This window comes from Pteropus medius, unplaced genomic scaffold, assembly GCF_902729225.1.
Source record: "Pteropus medius unplaced genomic scaffold, Ma_sr-lr_union100, whole genome shotgun sequence".
Taxonomy (NCBI): Eukaryota; Metazoa; Chordata; class Mammalia; order Chiroptera; family Pteropodidae; genus Pteropus; species Pteropus medius.
This window is the reverse complement of record NW_024354500.1, coordinates 14,073,819-14,092,811: the sequence shown is the minus strand read 5'-3', so window position 1 is coordinate 14,092,811 and position 18,993 is coordinate 14,073,819. Positions and strand designations below refer to the sequence as shown.

The 18,993-nt window shown below is 32.9% G+C and overlaps 1 protein-coding gene across 10 annotated transcripts in view; it reads left to right on the top strand.

Moving 5' to 3' along the window:
- BCKDHB (branched chain keto acid dehydrogenase E1 subunit beta) overlaps window positions 1–18,993 on the top strand; it is a 177,229-nt gene that overhangs the window by 40,696 nt on the left and 117,540 nt on the right. For all 10 annotated transcript variants that reach the window (XM_039853144.1, XM_039853149.1, XM_039853143.1 and 7 more), the window contains one exon: window positions 18,660–18,757. In XM_039853144.1, coding sequence (XP_039709078.1) covers window positions 18,660–18,757 — 98 coding nt within the window. The remainder of the gene's footprint in view (window positions 1–18,659; window positions 18,758–18,993) is intronic.

The following is an 18,993-nucleotide window of genomic DNA, read 5'->3' as shown; positions in this document are numbered from 1 at the left end:
TTAAGACTTCAGCTATTAGAACTATCATCTAAAGAATATAAAAAAGTAGGTATCATATTACAAAAAAACCCAAAAGAGACAGTTGAGAATCCAATCAGGAGATAAGCAAATTTGAAGAACCAAATGGAATGTCTATGAAAGAAAAATAAGTGGAAGATAAAAATCTGATAGTTTAACCAGGAATTATAATAAGATAAAGAGAAAATTAGTAAACTGGAAGATCAGGCCAAAGAAGTTACAAGCATGTCGTTTAGAGAAATAAAGAGAAGGAAAATACGAAAGAAATGTTTGTGAGTGGAGAATGAAGTCTAAGTATATTTAAGAAACAGACACGAGTGCGTTTTCTGATAATGTTAATTAATAGAGTTTTACTGACAGAAAGGTAATTCCCTGGCATATTTTCCCACTCTGTACTATTAGAACTGGATTGATGCAATAGGAAATATTTTAGGAAAATAGCAACTATTATTTTGTATCAGCTATTATCTGCTTTTTCCCTCCTGCAGCATCATTAAGATGTTATTTCCCCAAATTTAGACTAGTATTTCTATACATAATTCCTGAAGTAAAGTATTTAAGGGATTACCTAGTATAGGTAATGTCTAATAACTTTAGGAAACTAAAGTTATTAGACATCTATAAAAGTTAACTTGCTAACTCAAAGAATTTCTCCCTAATGTATGATTTTTATATCAATGTAATTTATATCACTAAATCTTGTTCAAGATTGATTCAGTTATAGAGGTAAATATTATTCAAGGCTTTAGCCTATAGTTGGTTGTGCATAGCTCTCTCTCTTCTTAGTTAATCTTCTGCTTCTCTTTGTCCCATATTTTCCTTTCAGGGCATATTCTTCCCATGGCCACTGCTCTTACCCCATGTGGTGCTGAGGGGGCTGCCAGTCTTCATATCTGACCTCTGTGATCTTAGGTGATAGACATGTGGCTCAAGCCCAGCTATTTTGACTTATTTTCTGGGATTTTTATATGTGGAGACAGCTTCACTTTCAATGTGTTGTTCTCCTGGGATGAGACTGGAGCCAAGGCCTCTTATATATATTCACTGGAGATGGGAGGGAGAGAGAAATAGGAATCAAAAGTGAAAATTCTCACATTTCATTAGGTTAGTTCTTAAAGTTCCTCAAGTTACTCTTATTCCTTTATTCTTCCTTTGATTCAATGAAGGATCGGGGAGAAATTCATTAATCACATTTTAGGTTTAACCTCCTTTGAGTTTCAGTCCCCTTAAACTTTACTATTATAATAGATAACCTTGACTGATATAATACGTCATCTTGATTAGAGAAAAGATGCTTCTCTTTTAAGAGGAAATATCCCCAGTTTGATTTGCACAATAAACTGCAGCCTTTCAAAACATGATATAAATGCTACGTTTGTCCTAATGGCTGCAGTAGGAATCCCATTTATTTATACATAATAGTACTTCATAAAGCTGTTGAGAGGATTCAGATAATCCATGTGTATCTGCCTCGTCTTTTAAGCACTTTTTGAACACTTACGTGCCAGACACAGTGCAATATTGTTGTGTAGACATGTGGGCTATTTCATTTTATCCTCACAACAACCTTAGCAAAATAATTCTGTCACTATCACCATTTTATAAGAACCTGATCATTAAGGAAGTTAAGCAACTTGCTGAAAGCCACCTAGCCAGAATTCAAACCCAGTCAGTCTGTCTGTAGAGCCAGGTGTTGGACATTTATGGTGCAGATGGTTATTTAATCTTCACAAAAGCCCTATGAGGTGGTGTTATCCTGAAAATGAAGTTTAGAGCGTTTAAGAAACCTGCTCACAGAGGAATAAATGATAGATAGAGCTAGGTTTAAAGGAAGATGTTTTGACCCCAGAGGGCATAAATGAAACACTTTCCTCTAGTGTCCTAGTTTTATGCCAAGAAATATGTTAGTTTATTTTCCCATAATTAAAATGATCTACTTTTTAACTGAATGGAAATATATCAATAGCCATGCATTAATGCAGTACATCCCTTATCTTATAGTGTGTATAGTCCAAAGTTTGTATGTGTACTGCATTAATTTTTCCAGTGGTTTAGGATTAATTTGCATCTTTAAGAGTTATAAAAACTACACATCACAAGTCCAGTGTGGTCACAGTTTGGGTTTCGGAGCCTCTGCTCCATGCAGTCTTTAAGGGACCTAGTCTCATGTCTCGGACTAGAGGCAAAGGCAGCTGAGAAAGGTAGTCTTCCTGCATTTTAGGGAGAGGAGATGAAACTGTTTGGTGAATACAGTATTGGCCCTTTCACAGCTCTTCTTGACCTTCTGACCCCCTCATTTTTGGACCTGGTTCCAATATAGTGTTCTATGTTCAAATATCTGTGCTGTGGTGACTCTCCATGTGTCTGGTCTACAACATATATAAAAATAACTTATTTATAAATAAATAACTTCTGGTTATTTCAGTTCAGGCATTAACTTCATGAAGATGAAAGTAAAGGTAGGTAACACATTTTTTATATAGCAGTTTTCTTGAATTTTGTTTCTACTTTTTTTGAATATACAATAGATATAAAACTTGTATTTTCTAAGTTATAAGGAATATAACTAATATTTCTAGATTATTGTAATTATGACATTTAAATACAAATACACTTTTTAAAAATGGCAGAGGGATATTTAGAAAAGATAGATAAGAACAATCTAGGAAGTGTCAAAAATGTGCAAAATAGTTATGATTCAAAAAGAATGAGTCATTGAGACATTATCAGATATAGGCATCTTGTGGAGAAGCTGTTCTTGTATGTCTTTTGAACTTTCTGGTTTTATTTAATTCAGTGACTGATGACATCAGTAATATCAAAGTAAATATGGCTTTCATCTGTGGTTCTTCTAGTGAGAAAAAATGACTAAAAGCCTTGTGCTCCTTTATTTCCAGGATTCAATGATCCTTTCAGGCAAAAATAGGTCATAATACTGAGGATTTTTTTTATTTTTATTCGAAAATACACCATGTACGAATTTATACATCATAAAGGGAAGAATATTGTTTTAAGTAGCTTTTGAACAGTAGAAGACTTTGAAGATATTTTTGTGCAATACTAGGATACAGAAAGGAGAGGAATTAGTATTTCACATTTTAAATTTGTTTTGGTTGGCATCATTAAACAGATTATTTTCATGCAGGCTAGTTAGTACATTTAATACTAGGTATTCTCCTTGATAAGAATTAATTTTGATCCAGTAATGAAAGAGAATTTATGCATTTGTTAGATTTTTGAATTAGTTTTTGATTTGAATACTCATACAGAATTTGAAAAGCCAAATAATATATCTTGTAACAAAAATAGCAGTTCAAAGCCTTAGCCTTTACCAAGTCCTTGTTTTTCTCTCCACAGGTATTCCTTTTCAACAGTTTTAGTAGTTTCTTCTGATAATTTATCATTATATTTATAAATAATATGCTTATGCTGCTTTAAAAAAAAAAACTTTAGGCATCATTTTAACTTACTACTAGAATTTAGTTATTTTATGCCATCTTCTTTTCCCCAGCATGTGCCATCCTTCCACTCAACATATCCAGATTTTCTCCAATATCTTTATAGAGTTGTAGTCTAATTTTTGGTCATATCATTATTTAGTATTCGTTTTGCTATTACAATATCAGTATGATTCACAACTTATCAAAAGAAACATTCTTTCATTTCCTCTTTGGCATACAATTCTATGTTCTCTGAACAAAATGCTGTTTCTTTTTTTATTTGCTTAATTTCTCATGTTCCTATTACTAACGTAGTCCCTAATCTCCTTAATGCTATATATTTTCATCATGTTTGGACACATTAGGTGGCTAGTCAGGTTTCTCTTTTTCCTGTAGGCATACTTTCTGCTCTGGGTCAGTCTAATAAAGTGGCTAAGGCTGTGGATACTGAGTTTGAAGTATTGGCTGTACTGCTTTTTAGCTGAGTGACTTTTGACAAGCTACTTAACCTTTCTATATTTAATTTTTCTCACCTGTATAATGAGGACAGTGATAATACCTAGCTCATCAAATTGATTTAAAGATGAAATGAATGAATGAATAGATTTAAAGGCACTGAGCATACCTGGCACAGTGAAAGTTCTTAGTTCCTGTGGTGGTTGATGTGATTGTTCTTTACAGGGATATGTTACTTCTATCATTAGTCTTTGACATGTAATTAAAAAGATATATACATGCTGAAAATAAGATATTTTAATATTTTAGTGTAAATAATATTGTAACTAATGGTTAACAATGCCATATGTTGTTTTCTTAAAAAAGGTAATGCATGCATGTTCTATCAGCAAGCTATTGATGCTTAACAAGCCATTTTTTAAATTTGCTGGTTTAAATCAACAACTTTTATATAGCTTATGCGCAGGTCAGCTGGGCAGTTCAGGTTTCATTGGGGCTCCCTCATGGACCTTCTGTCAGTTGCAGGTCAGGAGTGGGTTGGATTTGCTGATCTTAGTTGGGCTATCTCACATATTTGGGGGCTGAGGCTGGTAGGCTGTGGTCTGCTTGTCTCTAATCTTGCAGCAGGCTAGCTCAGTCTTATTCACATGGTGGAAGCAGAGGTTTCAAGAGGGCACTCAAGGCTCTGCAAATATCTGGCACACATCACTTCTGCTACAATGTGCTGGCCAAAGCAAGTCCCATAGGGCCAGCCTGAGTTCAAGAGGTAGGTAAATACTCTTTATCTCTTCATGGGAACAGCTGCAGTCACATTGCAGTGTGTGGAAACAGGATTAAAGGATGTGACTATTTTTCAGTCTTTCATATGTGCTTACTGAAACTTCTAAAAAATACAAAAGAGAAGATAAAAGGAGCTCATAAATCTATCCCCTAACTACTGTTGACTTTTTATTGTATATCTTGCCAGACTTTTATCTTTACTTATAAACATATGTTATTTACTGTCAATTTATTGCAATTTTCATTTATTTGATTACGAGTGACCTTTTACAGTTCATAATTTTTTACTTCATATTTGTTTTTTCATTATGAACTGTTCAGTAGACTTCTCTCTTAATCTTGTGGAGTAGCATTTATTGTAAACCTAAAATAAGCAGGGAATGCAATTAATAGATTATTATATTATTTTGTGTTGAGAAGGCCTGATCTAGTATTAAGGAGCAAGAAGAATCAAAAGATTTTCATTCAACTTGAAGTGCAAAATTACCTTTGCATTTTTTTATGTATCTTATGTGATTGACCTGATATACTGAAATATTTGTGGAATAGGACCCAGTGGAATTTTTTTTATGCTCTGGCATATTCCTTATTATTCACATTCACTTTCAGACTAATTTTGGACATTAGACAGATGTCTATATTTGGTTGTTGTCCTAATTTAACTGGATACATTCTCAATGACTAAGGTTACTTTACATGATAAAGAGTGATTTATTTTTTGTTTTTAATAAAATTTAGTGTCATGTAGCTTATGCACTCTTTGTAAAAAGTTCGAGCATCTTAGAACTGTAAAATGAAAAGTGAAATTTTCTTTTTTTGACTCAATTCCTCCCCTTGAGCTTTTTCTGTGTATTTGCATTTAAATCCATATGTGAATGTATAGAACACCTTTACATGTAAACTGAGTTATATGTAAAGATCAAATTATAAGCTCATATTATAAACATCATTCTGTAACTTGCTTTGCAAATCTTTTCCCATGCATTTAGATTTATACAAATATATGAATGTATAGAACATATATATATACAAATAATAAAAATCAGCATATTATAATTGTTCTGTAACTTGCTTTTCTTACTAATTTATTAGATACATTTCAATGTCAGTTTACAAAGATTTAGCTCATTTTTAGGTCATAAAAAGTGTTTTTAGGTATATCATAATTTATCCTTTCCCCTATTATGAAACTTTGAGTTGTTTCTAAATACTGCTTGTTCTAAACAATGTTGAAGCAAACATCCCTGTTTATATATATTTGGACTTATGAAAAGATAAATATAAGCCTGTGTTTCTTAATCCATTCTTGTTTCCTATAAGCCTCATATATTTCCTATATTCTTTGATTAAGCCCTGAGTAATAAATGATCGATGAAGCCAGACAACACAAATCTCTAAATGACAGTGAAAAACTGGAAGGATAAGGTATTTTTGTTTGTTTGTTTTTATAAATAAAATTTTATTGGAATGCAGCTGTGCTCATTGGTTTACATGGTGTCTGTGACTGCTTATTTTTTTTAGTTTTTTAAAAATATTATTTATTTAAATTAGTTTCAAGTATGCAGTACATTGGTTAGTTCATAAAACGATCTCCCCAATTGCTCCCTCCCTCCTCTGGCCCTCCACCTAGCCATCACATTAATGCTAACTGCATTCCCTCTGCCCTGCTCCCATCCCCATGACCAGCTATCGACTACTAATTTGTACTTCTTTAACCCTTCACCCCATTCTCCCAGCCTTCCATCCCCCCTCCCCTCTGTCTGTCACCAAATAGTCCACTATATTTGTGAGTTTGTTTTTGATTAGTTTGTTCTTTTTGTTTCTTAGATTCCGCATATAAGTGAAATCATATGGTATTTATCTTTCTCTGTCGGACTTATTTCACTCAGCATAATCACCTCTAGGTCTGTCCATGTCGTTGCAAATGATAGGATTTAATTTTTTTTAATGGTTGAGTAATATTCTGTTGTATATATGAACCATAATTTCTTTATCCAATCATCTGTTGATGGGCTTTTAGGTTGCTTACGTATCTTGGCTATTGTAAATTGTGCTGACATGAATATTGGAATGCATATTTCTTTACGAATTATTGTTTTGGTTTTCTTTGGGTAAATACCCAGAAGTTCAATTGCTGGATCAAAAAGTATATCCGTTTTTAATTTTTTGAGAAACCTCCATACTGTTTTCCATAGTGGCTGTACCAATTTGCAATTTCGCCAACAATGTATGAGGCTTCCCTTTTCTCTGCATCCTCACCACTTGTTTTTTGATTTATTGATGATAGCCATTCTGACAGATGTGAGGTGATATCTCATTGTGGTTTTAATTTGCATTTCTCTGATGGTTAGCAACCTTGAGCATCTTTTCCTATTTCTATTAGCCATCTTATTTCCTCTTTGGAGAAGTATCTGTATAGATCTCCTGCCCATTTTTTAATTGGATTTTTGTTGTTGTTGTTAAGTTTTATAAGTTCTTTATATATTTTGTATATTACCCCTTATCAGATGTATCATTAGCGAATATCTTCTCCCAGTCAGTTGTCTTTTTGTTTTGTTGATGGTTTCTTTTGCTGTACAAAAATTTTTAGTTTGATGTAGTCTCATTTGTTTTTTCTTTTGTTTCCATTGCCCGAGGAGATATATCTGAAAAGAAATTCCTGTTAGTAATATCAGAGCATTTACTGCCTATATTTTCTTCTAGAAGTTTTATGGTTTTGGATCTTATATTTAAGTCTTTAATCCATTTTGAGTCTATTCTTGTATATGGTGTAAGAAGGAGTCTGGCTTCTTCTTTTTTGCATGTGTCTATCCAATTTTCCCAGCACCATTTATTGAAGAGACTATCTTTACCCCATTGTATATTCTTACCTCTTTTGTCATATATTAAGTGAGTGTATAGGTGTGGATTTATTTCTGGGCTCTCTATTCTGTTCCATTGATCAATGTATCTGTTTTTATGCCAGTACCATGTTGTTTTGATTACTGTAGCCTTGTAGTATAGTTTGATATCAGGTAGTGTGATACCTCCAACTTAGTTCTTCTTTCTCAAGATTTCTGTGGCTATTCGGAGGTTTTTATGGCTCCATATAAATTTTAGGATTATTTGCTCTAGCTCTCTTAAAAATGCCATTGGTATTTTGATAGGGATTGCATTGAATCTATAGATTGCTTTGGGTAGTATGGCCATTTTAACAATGTTGATTCTTGTTACCCATGAACAGGATTTATGCTTCCATTTGTTTGTATCTTCTTCAATTTCTTTTTTCAGTGACTTATAATTTTCTGGAAAAAAAAAAACAACAGGTCTTTTACCTTCTTGGTTAATTTGATTCCCAGGTATTTTAAAGTTTTTGACACAATTGTAAATGGGATTGTTTTCTTGATTTCTCTTTTTAGGGATAAAATATTCTTGATCCAGGTACTATGAGGAGACAAGATTCAATATGTAACTATTTATAGCCTGGAAGCTAAAAATGAAAGCTGGAAATGTTTGTAAGACTTTTAATTTGGGAATACTAATAATAAAAGCCTTGCATTTTTATTTTTTTGTGTATCAGAATTTTGCCTATTCTTATGTTTTTAAACATTCTCTTCTGTATTCTGTCATAAAGTGTCTTTGCTAGTATGTTTATTGGAAGTCCACTTTGAAACTACTGGATCTCAACAGTTTGTTACCTTTGGAGAAATGTCACTATTATATCTTCAGTGACAATCATTCAGATTGTCACTGAAGCAGCGTTTAACTTATGTGTTTAAAAAATACACACACACACACACACACACAAACACACAAGTATATGCATACACATAGTTTTTAAAGTTTTTTCTCCTGTTTTTGCATCTTCCCTGTAATGATTCTTTGTTTCCAAGAACATGGTTATTTCCATTTATTCAAACTTATTTTATGTCCATGAATAAATTGTGTGGGTATTTCCATTAGGTTTGGCACATTTGTTGTTAAGGTTATTACTAGATATTTCATGGCATTTTTTTTTTTCTATTATGCATAAGGTATTTTTTCCATTACATATTTCTAATTGATTACTGTTGGTATACAAAAAGCTTTTAATTTTGTATGTTAATATTGCATTTTGGAGACCTTACGCAATTCTCTAATAATATTTCCCTTAATTATCTTAGATGTTCTAGGTAGAAAATCTTACTTTCTATAGCTAATGATAGTTATAGTTCTCTTTTTCCAAGAATTGAGAGGCATTTTAATCTTTTTTCTTTATTAGAAATGTCTCATCTTTTCTTAACTTGGACCCTTGTCAGTACTCTTTATCAAGTTAAGGAAATTTCTATTTTTAACTTAGAGGTCCCTTCCTCCTATTTCTTCCAAGGCGTTGAATTTTATCAAACTGTTTTTAAGTATATGATGATATCATTATATGGTTTCTCTTCTTTGACCTCTTGATGAGGTGAATTTTAATAACATATTTCCTAATGTTGAATAATTCTTATGTTTCTGGGATGAATTCTACTTGGCTATGATGCATTATTCTTTCAACATATTGCTGGATTCAATTAAATTTTTTTTGAAGATTTTTTAAAAAAATTTTATGTTTATAAATAAAATTAAACTATAGTTGTCTCTCTTTACATGCATGAGCATGAATATATGTTTATATATAAAATTGGTCTATAGTTTATCCTTCTTTTACCACACTGGTCTAGTTTCAGAAGCCGAGTTATGCTAGTCTTATAGAATGAACTGGGTTGCTTTCTTTTTATGTGCTCTAGACCAAATTAGATTTCTAGGAATTGTCTGTTCTATAAGGTTTAATATAATTTGCTTATAAAATTGTCTTGTTTGTGCACTTTTTGGGACAGATTTTTGGCTTTCTTTTCAATCTTTTATGGTCATTGGTCTATTATCCATTCTTGAGTAAATGTTGGTAATTTATATCTTTGTATAATATCATATTTTCTCTGGATTTTCAAATTTAGTAGTATAAAATTTTCTCCATAGTATCATTTGATTAAATATAGTAGTGTGTGTGTATATATATGTGTGTATATGTATATGTATGTGTACAGTCATATACATGCACATTTAGATAATTGTTAAGTAGAATTTATTCCAGAAATATGAGAATTTATTCAACATGAGGAAATATGTTAATAAAATCCACCTCATCAAGGGGTCAAAGAAGAAAAATCATGTAATCATCTCAACAGATATTATCTATGTGTATGTATATATATACTTATATACTTAGATAATATATATACTTAGACAATTCTTGACACATAGTAAATGCATAATAAATGTTAGTAGTGTATTAAAAGATGTTTCTATTTAAAAATCTCCAGTGATTTGTTCTAGTAACAGCATGAGTCTTTATTCAGAATATTGGGCCATGAGCACAACTCAGAATTGTTCTAATTTAGGATAGAGAAAGGGGTAAGGATTTCATAGAACTTTAGCAAGAGAGGTCAGTCAGCATTCAGCCACTTTCAGGAATAGTCAGTCAAAAATGATTTTTAGAAGAGGGAGGAATTATTCTTTCTATCTTGTATCTGTTGTTTGGGCAATTCAGATTTAACGAGAAGGAGAGGAGGAAAAGTTGTTTGGTGTTTGATAGTGTGAGGACAGCTGTGGAACATTTTTAGTTCATCAGGGACTCTTACAAAGATTATTCAGGATTTACCACATATTCTAGCATATTTGAATGTACCATGTATTATGTTAAGCCAAGCCACAGTCTTCTACTTTTTGAATATAGGCAGTTCCTAATGTTTTTCTCAAACTGTGTACAGAGTTAGATGTCTGAAAGTCAAAGATTGACTTATATTTAATAGACGTTCTATATCTAGACAAATAAAATATAAAATTTCCAATTAAACCTTACCTTTAGACATAGTTGTTAATGACATAGTTAACAACATTTTCTATATATATAGTAGCCCTCCTGCCCCCTATCCACAGAGCATATGTTCCAAGACTCCCAGTGGATGCCTGACCGTGGATAGTACAGAACCCTATACTACTTTTTTCCCCTGTATACATACAAACCTTTTCACTTAAAGGAAGCACTTTTCTCTTTGGCATATCTGAATTACCATCCTCACTACTGTTGCTGTTTGGGGCCACTATTAAATTAAATAAAAATTTAAAATTCCAGGGACACCAGAGATCAACTCTTTTGACAGTGAGATTCCAAATGGTTTTGATGAGTGGAAGGACAGGGAAAGTGGAGACTCACAATAATTTAACATTCTTTGGAAGCAGGAGTCAAAAGTAGGCTGTTCCTAAATACTGAGTTAACTTGAGAGCCCAACACTAATTTTTTAATTCCTTTATGGATCCATTTAAAAAGTGCTGCATCAGCAGTGTTCTTGGTGACAAAGAAATATGGACACTGACAATTAAAAGCCAAAAGGTAAGTGAGAAGATTATATTCTGAATGTCAGTTTTAGGAATAGTGTAACCAATTATTTTGCTTGTATTTTGTTTTTGTGTCCGTGTAAGGGTGATATAATAAAACCCATATCTGATTAAATTTTTTCTTTCAATAAGAATAAAATAAATATTCAAAACTATGTCAGTTTAATTGGCAGATTTTCTTAGTGGTTTATAAAATAATGATGCATCTTGCAATTGATGGTGAAAGTTAATATTCTATTTCAACATAATTCTTTTTGTTAGGTGACTTTTTTTTATTTTAAATTCTCCATGTGCTGATGGAGAATGGCTTTAAAACAGTGCCCTTTGATTCAGCATTCAATTATTTTCTTTGCCAGTTTTCCAATTTACCTTGTTAGAATCTATTTACAGGAATGAAGTTCACCCATATATAACTCCTTGCTATAGAAAATGCATTGGAAAATATTTACTAAAGAAATCTAATATATTAAATATGAAAGATGGACAATTGCTAGTAAAATTGTTGATGAGAGAACTTTTGCTAAATTATTAAATGTACACTAGACAGTACATGAAAAAAAATAATACTAAGTAAAAAGATTGACCAAGATATATTACAAATGTGGTTAAATCTTAGTATATATGTTTAGTGATGCATATTCAATAATATTGTTTCATAAAAGCTTTTTTTGTTACATTTAATGAGACAGGAAATGTAATGAGGTTAATTTTGAAGTTGTATATGAAATATGATGGTTGCTTTATCATGTCATTGACTTTTTGATATATGTTAGCAAACTATTTTGAAACTCTAAGTTGTGTCATTATGCAAAAGAATTAGAAATGTGGGATTTTCAAATTAACTAGTTATCAAAGAAATATTAGAATGCATTTGATTTGAAATGGGTCCAGGACTTTGTTTCAAATCAATATTGCTATTTAGTTAAAAATAATAGGTGAATTTCCTCATTTTTCAGTGATATTTTAGTGATAAGAAAACATGACCTCCTGAAACAACACTAATGATTTTAAAATTTCAAATGTTTTTCTGTTTTTTATTTAAGTGTATCTCAGTGTGAGAAATATCTTGGTTAGATGCAAAATATTTACTGATTCTAACTTGATGTTGTATTTTTCTTTAGATTGTTTGAATGGTTGTTGGTTCTTATTTAGTGGTCAAGAGTCTCCAGCAAAAAGCTGATGGGCATGCACAGATACTGAATTTATGCTTTCCCATCTTCATGTCTCTATATAGTTAGAACTCTTATATTCATCAAGATAGATGAAGTCACAAATACAACACTAAATGTTGCACTTTTATGGTTGTGTACCTTCATTAATATCCTAATTTTATTTTTCCAAAATTTATTAGAGACTTGTTAAGGCGAGTCAGCCTCTTTTTGCAAAATTTCACATGAAAATTTTTGTTAAACATTTTATTTTGAAATAAGTTCAAACAGAAAGATTGCAAAAACAGTACAAAGAACTGTTATGTAATCCCTGCTACCCACCAGCTTCCCCAGATGTTAACCTCATACATAACCACAGCAATAATGACCAAAACCAGAAAATTAACATTGATACAGTAATGTTAACTCCTCTACATACCTAATTCAGATTTCATTAATAGTTCCACTAATGTCCTTTTTCTGGATGAGGATTCAATCCGGAGCCTCCACTTGTTGTCTTTTTTGAGTCTCCTTTATTTTGGGAGACTTTGTCTTTTTTTTTTGTCTGACATCATTGCCACATTTCTTCCACTCTTTTATTGAATGTTCCTCAATCACTTTGTTTGATGTTTCTTTATGATAAATTCAGGTTATGTATTTATTTGGCAAGAATACCATAGAAGAGATGCTGTGCCCTTCTCAGTGCGTCATGTAAGATGACACATGGTGGTAGCTCGACTTATTTGTTTTGACATTTTCATTTTTCATATATGGTACCCCACTGCTTAGAATGTCAACTTTTTGGCTTTGTGCATCTAATCATATTTATTCTTCAGGATCAACCTTTTTTGTGTGGTTTTCTCTATTTGTTTCAGTTCATCTGCTTTCTCATTTCCCTGAAATCCTTTTGCCCGAATTCTCAGTAAAACATTGACATAGTTATGGTGTGAAGGCCTAGGTTATCACATGGTTGTGACCCTGAACCACTACCAATTCCAGGAGTCCTCTCTGGTTTACTCTTCCTTGTGGTATTGAGATTTAATATACTGGTTCATTCAATCTACACAGGCTCCCAATCACCATGGGGTAAATAGTGTCAAAATTTAGCACTTAATTATTCTTATTTATCAAAAATTAATTTTGTATTCTAATTAGACAATAACAATATTAATATTATAACAACTATTATAATGACATAGACAAATAAATATTGTTAACAGTATGTTGATATGATTTTCTAATATAGACTTTAAATTTTCAGTAATTTAAGGTGAAGAGGTGAGGGAAAGATTGAGTACAGCTGTGTTTGAGGAATAATTTAAAAGTAATTACTAGACAGAATTGCACTTAGTTTTTATGTTTACATACTTTTAAACATCAGTGCTAAAAGTAATTGTTGTTATAGAAGTGAAAATTATCAAAAAAGTATGACCATAATTAATAACCTCAATCTGAAAAGTAATTGCAATATAGAGATATTAGTTTATGGTGAAATATCAGTTTTATTTAGCAAATGATAATAGGATTAAGAATATCTGTTCCTAGAATGAAACCTTTCTTTTATAGTCTTAATGACTGTGTCACTGAATTATTTTAAATTGTAAAACTGTCTTCTAAGAACTGAAAGGATGTCTCTAGTGATTAACTTAATATGTCCTCATTCTGTCCCCATGGTGTGGCAGACAGACACATGCTGCTTTCCACTTTACAGGTTGGATACTGGGGCATGAAAGCAGTATAATACTTTGTTAGAGATGACCATATTAATTAGATACAGAGATAATAGAGACAGGGTGGGGCCAGGGCTGTAATTTACACTGTAAATTCTGGCAAACAAGATAGGCTTTCTCATGTATGGAGACTTTGCCTATGCTGTCAGACAGCATGAAGTAATGTATATTTTAGAAATACTCTTTCAAAAAAGAACATTTATGTTTTGTCACTACGATGCAATGTGAATAAAGCCTTACTGAGTTTCACATTTCAAAGAGACTAGCATTGCTGTAGATTAGTGCCAGGGCAGAGAAATGACCCTGTTATGGTAAGATTGGGTCTTACAGGGGAACTTGTGTCATTAAGAGTGAGTTGTTCTCTTGTGGATGCTTTCTTCATGAGTTACTAACATGAAATCAGAAGGAATTATAGACCCTGGGGACTTGGAATATAATTTAAAGGTTTCAGTATTTACCTTTACCTGAAAGATCATGTAAATCTGTGTTTACGTGTGCTTGTAGGTGTACACACATGAACACATGATTTCATACCTCCATTTCTTGGTACACACCTTTTCTTTCTACTTGGAATGCCCTTTTTATTTTCTTTTTATCTCTAAGACACCTGTCAATTTTGTCCTCCTTGACAGTGAAGCCTCCTCAATCTTTTTAACCAGGTTGTTGCTTCCCTCTGTATTCCTAGAGCAGTTTGTCCCCACTGCTATATCATGCTTTTATTTGTTTGCTGATCATCTCTTTCCATCTTTGTAACTCTCAGTTGAGCGTGTGCTTTTCAAGGACAGGAACTGCCTCTTTCAATTTCATATTCTAGCATGTCTGCATATATTGGTTATGCAATAACTATTAAAAAATAAATATATAATAGTAAATATGTTTATACACTGTGCCTTGTTTTAAAAATGTATTTAACATGACATAAGAAATACAGCCAATTAGAAAGGAGAGGAGGAGGAGGATGGGAAATGTGACCAAGCATGAGCTAATATATGCTATGAATTTGTGTGTGTGTGTGTGTGTGTGTAATGAATATACGCGCATTTGCAATTACAGAGGAAACATATATGTAGAGTTTACAATATACACTAAAAACTAGCTTGACTGATATTTGAGCAAAAAATTGCATCCTTTTAAATTTGGCCTTGGAAAGAAAGATTTCTTATTTTTCTAAGTCACACATTTTTGTCAACATATATCTGATGCTGAAGGGTTTCTCTGTGGACTGCTCATTAGTGTGTAGATTAGAACGTAATCAGCATGCGGTAAAATATAGTTGTCTTAGTTAATCTTACTGCTATGAAAACAAGAATATGTAATATAACTGTATAGAGTACTCTTCAGTTCCTGAAGCATCATGATCTAACCCCTCTTACCTGCTCTTTTTCCAAAAGCACATAGCCATGGGCTAGGAACACAAGAGAAGTGATTTGAAATAATAACCTCTTGGAATAAATATCTTTCAAATTAATGTGACTAAAAAGTACCTGTGAATTATAGCTTGTTCTCTAGGTGATCTGTTCGTGAAGTTTAAGTAAGCGAACACATTAAAATTGTATTCTTATTCTCCTTTTGGAATTAAATTTATGCATACCTTAAGAAATTTTTGGGTTGTTTTTCATATAAAACTCCTCTTGAATTTAATTCTCTACATGATATATTTTTGGTGGAGGATTAAGCTTTATTTGCCATGTTGTTCCTTAATTGTTAAAGTAATATGGTCCTACATTCTGGGTAATTTAATATGGTGAAGCAGTCACTCACTGACAACTTTTCAAAGGAGGTGGGCCAGGATGCCAACCTATTTTATTTGGTGTGCCAGCCCATAGTGTTGTATGTTCCAGGAATTTGCTAATCATCAGCTGGCAAATGATTCACAAGGCAGGAAAGAGGACTTTTGATTGGTGGCCACTGACTCACCAGCAAGACAGAGCATGTTGGGGCTTCAAGCTTTGCCTGTTGGCATATAGATCTCGCTGCCAGGGAAAGACTCGATGATGGCAAAGAGCCTATGTGCTACCTTTGGCATGTTTGCCAGATGTCGTCAGTGTTGTTCTTGATTTAGCAACTTTGGTTTAGCAACTGAGAACTGCTATGTAGAGTTGTGCCCTCTTTGGTGGTGAAGCCTCCTTGGTCCTTTTAGCCAGGTCGTTGCTTCCTTCTGTATTCTACTTAAGTTGAATCTGTCTGTCTGCCTGTTCGTCCGTCCGTCCGTCCGTCCGTCCGTCCGTCCATCCATCCATCCATCCATCCATCCATCCATCCATCCATCTATCCTTTGTCTGTTCATCTAATACTGTATTTAAGCCATCCATGGGCTAGAATTAACCTCTGAAAGCATTGTTTAGAATTGAGATTGGCAAACTTTTTCTGTAAATGGACAGATAGTAAATTATTTTAGGTTTGTAGGCCATGCTGTCTCTTGGAACTTCTCACCTCTGCTGGTTGTAGGGCAAAAACAACCATAGGCAGTTAGTAAATGAATGAGTGTTGCTGTGTCCCAATAAAACATTGTTTGTTGAAAACTGCATGCTGTAGGATGCATACCCCTGGTTTAGACAGTGGAAGTATATGACTAAACATAGTTGTTAGCTACACAAAAACTTTTAAAAAGTGCTTTTAATGCTTATAAATTTTCTAACAGTGTATCTCTCAGGTTTGTTAGCTTAATTGTTATCTGCTTTGGGGTTTATCTACAAAAATAGTTTTATAGATTTAACCATTTTATTTATTCAAGCATATTGGTGATTTTAAAAAGATATTCATCTCTTTCTAGCACAGTTTATAGAAATGTCATTGGACATATGCAAAAATATAAGGAATAAAATTTTCTACCATATCACTAATAATTGCACCATTAAATTTGATAAATTTTACTTATAAATATGATTTAAAATAACTTTTTCACATGAAAACATGGCCCAGATAAATTTACTAAGTAGGGGGAAAAAAGGGAGACTGTAGAAGGGTTCTTAACAGTGTGTACAATATGATTCTATTTGCAAAAAGAAAAAAAGTTATATATATGTCTATGTATATGCATATTTGTATATTGTAAATATCTAAAAAAGACTGTATCAATCAGGGTTTTTAATATTCAAACAGATGAGATCACGCCTGTCTAATATAAGCAGAAAAGGTTTATTGAAGGATGATAAATAGCTCAGAAATCTCCTGAGTGCTCAAGAAGCAGACTTAGAGGCCATATACGGAAGCAGTACCCTAGATTCCACTGCATAACTGGTTTTGCAAAGATTCCTCAACAGCTGTCAGTGGACATGAAATAGCAATCCGAATCATTGCTAATACTGAGCCTGGATACAAGGCTGCCTCAACCATTACCAGTACTCTAGAAGGGATTCTGGACACTTGCTGCTCTTTTGTGTCATTAGCTTCCAATTCAGTCTGGCATTTGTGCATATGATTGGCAGAACACATGTTTTGAGTCCTAGCTGCAAGAGAAGCTGAAAAAGTGAATTTGTGAACCTCACTTCTGTAGTGGACAAAGGTCCTTGCCTCATAAGGTGGAACATTTCCCAAATGTCAGAAGGCGATTAAGAAACCTGAACACCAGAAAGAATGAGAGCTGTTTACTGTAGACATCCAGGAAATTGTTAGTACTGATTACTTCTGGCCAGTGGAGATGGAATGGCTGACTGGGGAGCAGATGGAATCTTTTATTTTACTCTTCTGTGCTCTTTGAATTAAAAAAAAAAAAAAAAATTGTATAACAATGATAAAAAGGACATGGGGAAAATGAACAAAAGGGAACAACATTTTTTCCTCACCATTTTAACTATAATGCTCTCAGATAGGAATTCAAGGCTTTCCAGCATAACGGGGCAATTCTATCAACTTCCTACTCAGTTTCATTTAAACATTTTTCATATGATTTCCTCTCAAAATTCAGTCAACTCTATATTGCTTGAACTTGGTTGGCAGAGAAATCATGAATGGTTTTCTCTGGGATACCGTAGCTGGCTTATTCTTTCTTTTGGCCTGGTAGAGCCTATTCAGTTTATCTTTTTGAGTTCTACAGGATTCAGCTTTGAAAATTAAGGCGTCGTTAGCTGCTATGGTTGACAAAGTATTCATAGATGCAAAGTGCAAAAATAAAATGTACTTTAAAATTTGACCCTACTACATATTTGTTTTTTAATTTTTTTCCAAACCGTTATAAATTTGTTCCTTGATAGAAAACTCGTCTGGGAACTTAATTCAGTTCAATAAAGTTTTAGCAGATATTAAAATATTTTTAACTTTAGTTTTTAGAATAGTTTTAGATTTACAGAAAAAGTGTGGAAGTAGTACAGAGAGTTCCCATATACCCCACACTTGGTTTCCCCTATTATTAACATCGTTCATTAGTCTGGTATATTCATTAACAATTAATGAACCAATATTGATACATTATTATAGGCTAAAGCCCATACTTTATTGTCTTAGTTTTTACTTAAAGTCCTTTTTCTTTTCCAGGATAGCTGATATATTTTATACATTTATATTGTATGTTTTCATCTGGTATGGTAATGCCATGAAGCTGTATAGTAAATGCTATTTTTCTTACAAATAACTTGGAATTTAGGGGAAGACTACATAAAGCTTCGCCACAATGAGTTCCTTCTATACTTTAATGCACAAATGTCACATGAGTGAAAATAAGTAACCTTTCATTTTTTTCTCCATTTTGTGTTCAGTGGAACAGGTTCCTGTAGAACCGTACAACATCCCTCTGTCCCAGGCCGAGGTCATACAGGAAGGGAATGATGTTACTCTAGTTGCCTGGGGTACTCAGGTCAGTGACACGTGTACCCACCAGTAATGTTCATGTTGTACTTGGAAGCTCCTATTTTTAATCCCAGTGCTATGAAGAATTAAAAACGATGTTTTCCTTACATCAAATTTAGGTCTTGTTTGGTGCTACACCTATATCTGGTACTGATTTCTCATTGAATGTGAGGTGCTTATTCAGTCATGTTAAAACGTATCTTGTTTTCAGAAACATATTAAAAACAATTTATTTTGCAGCAT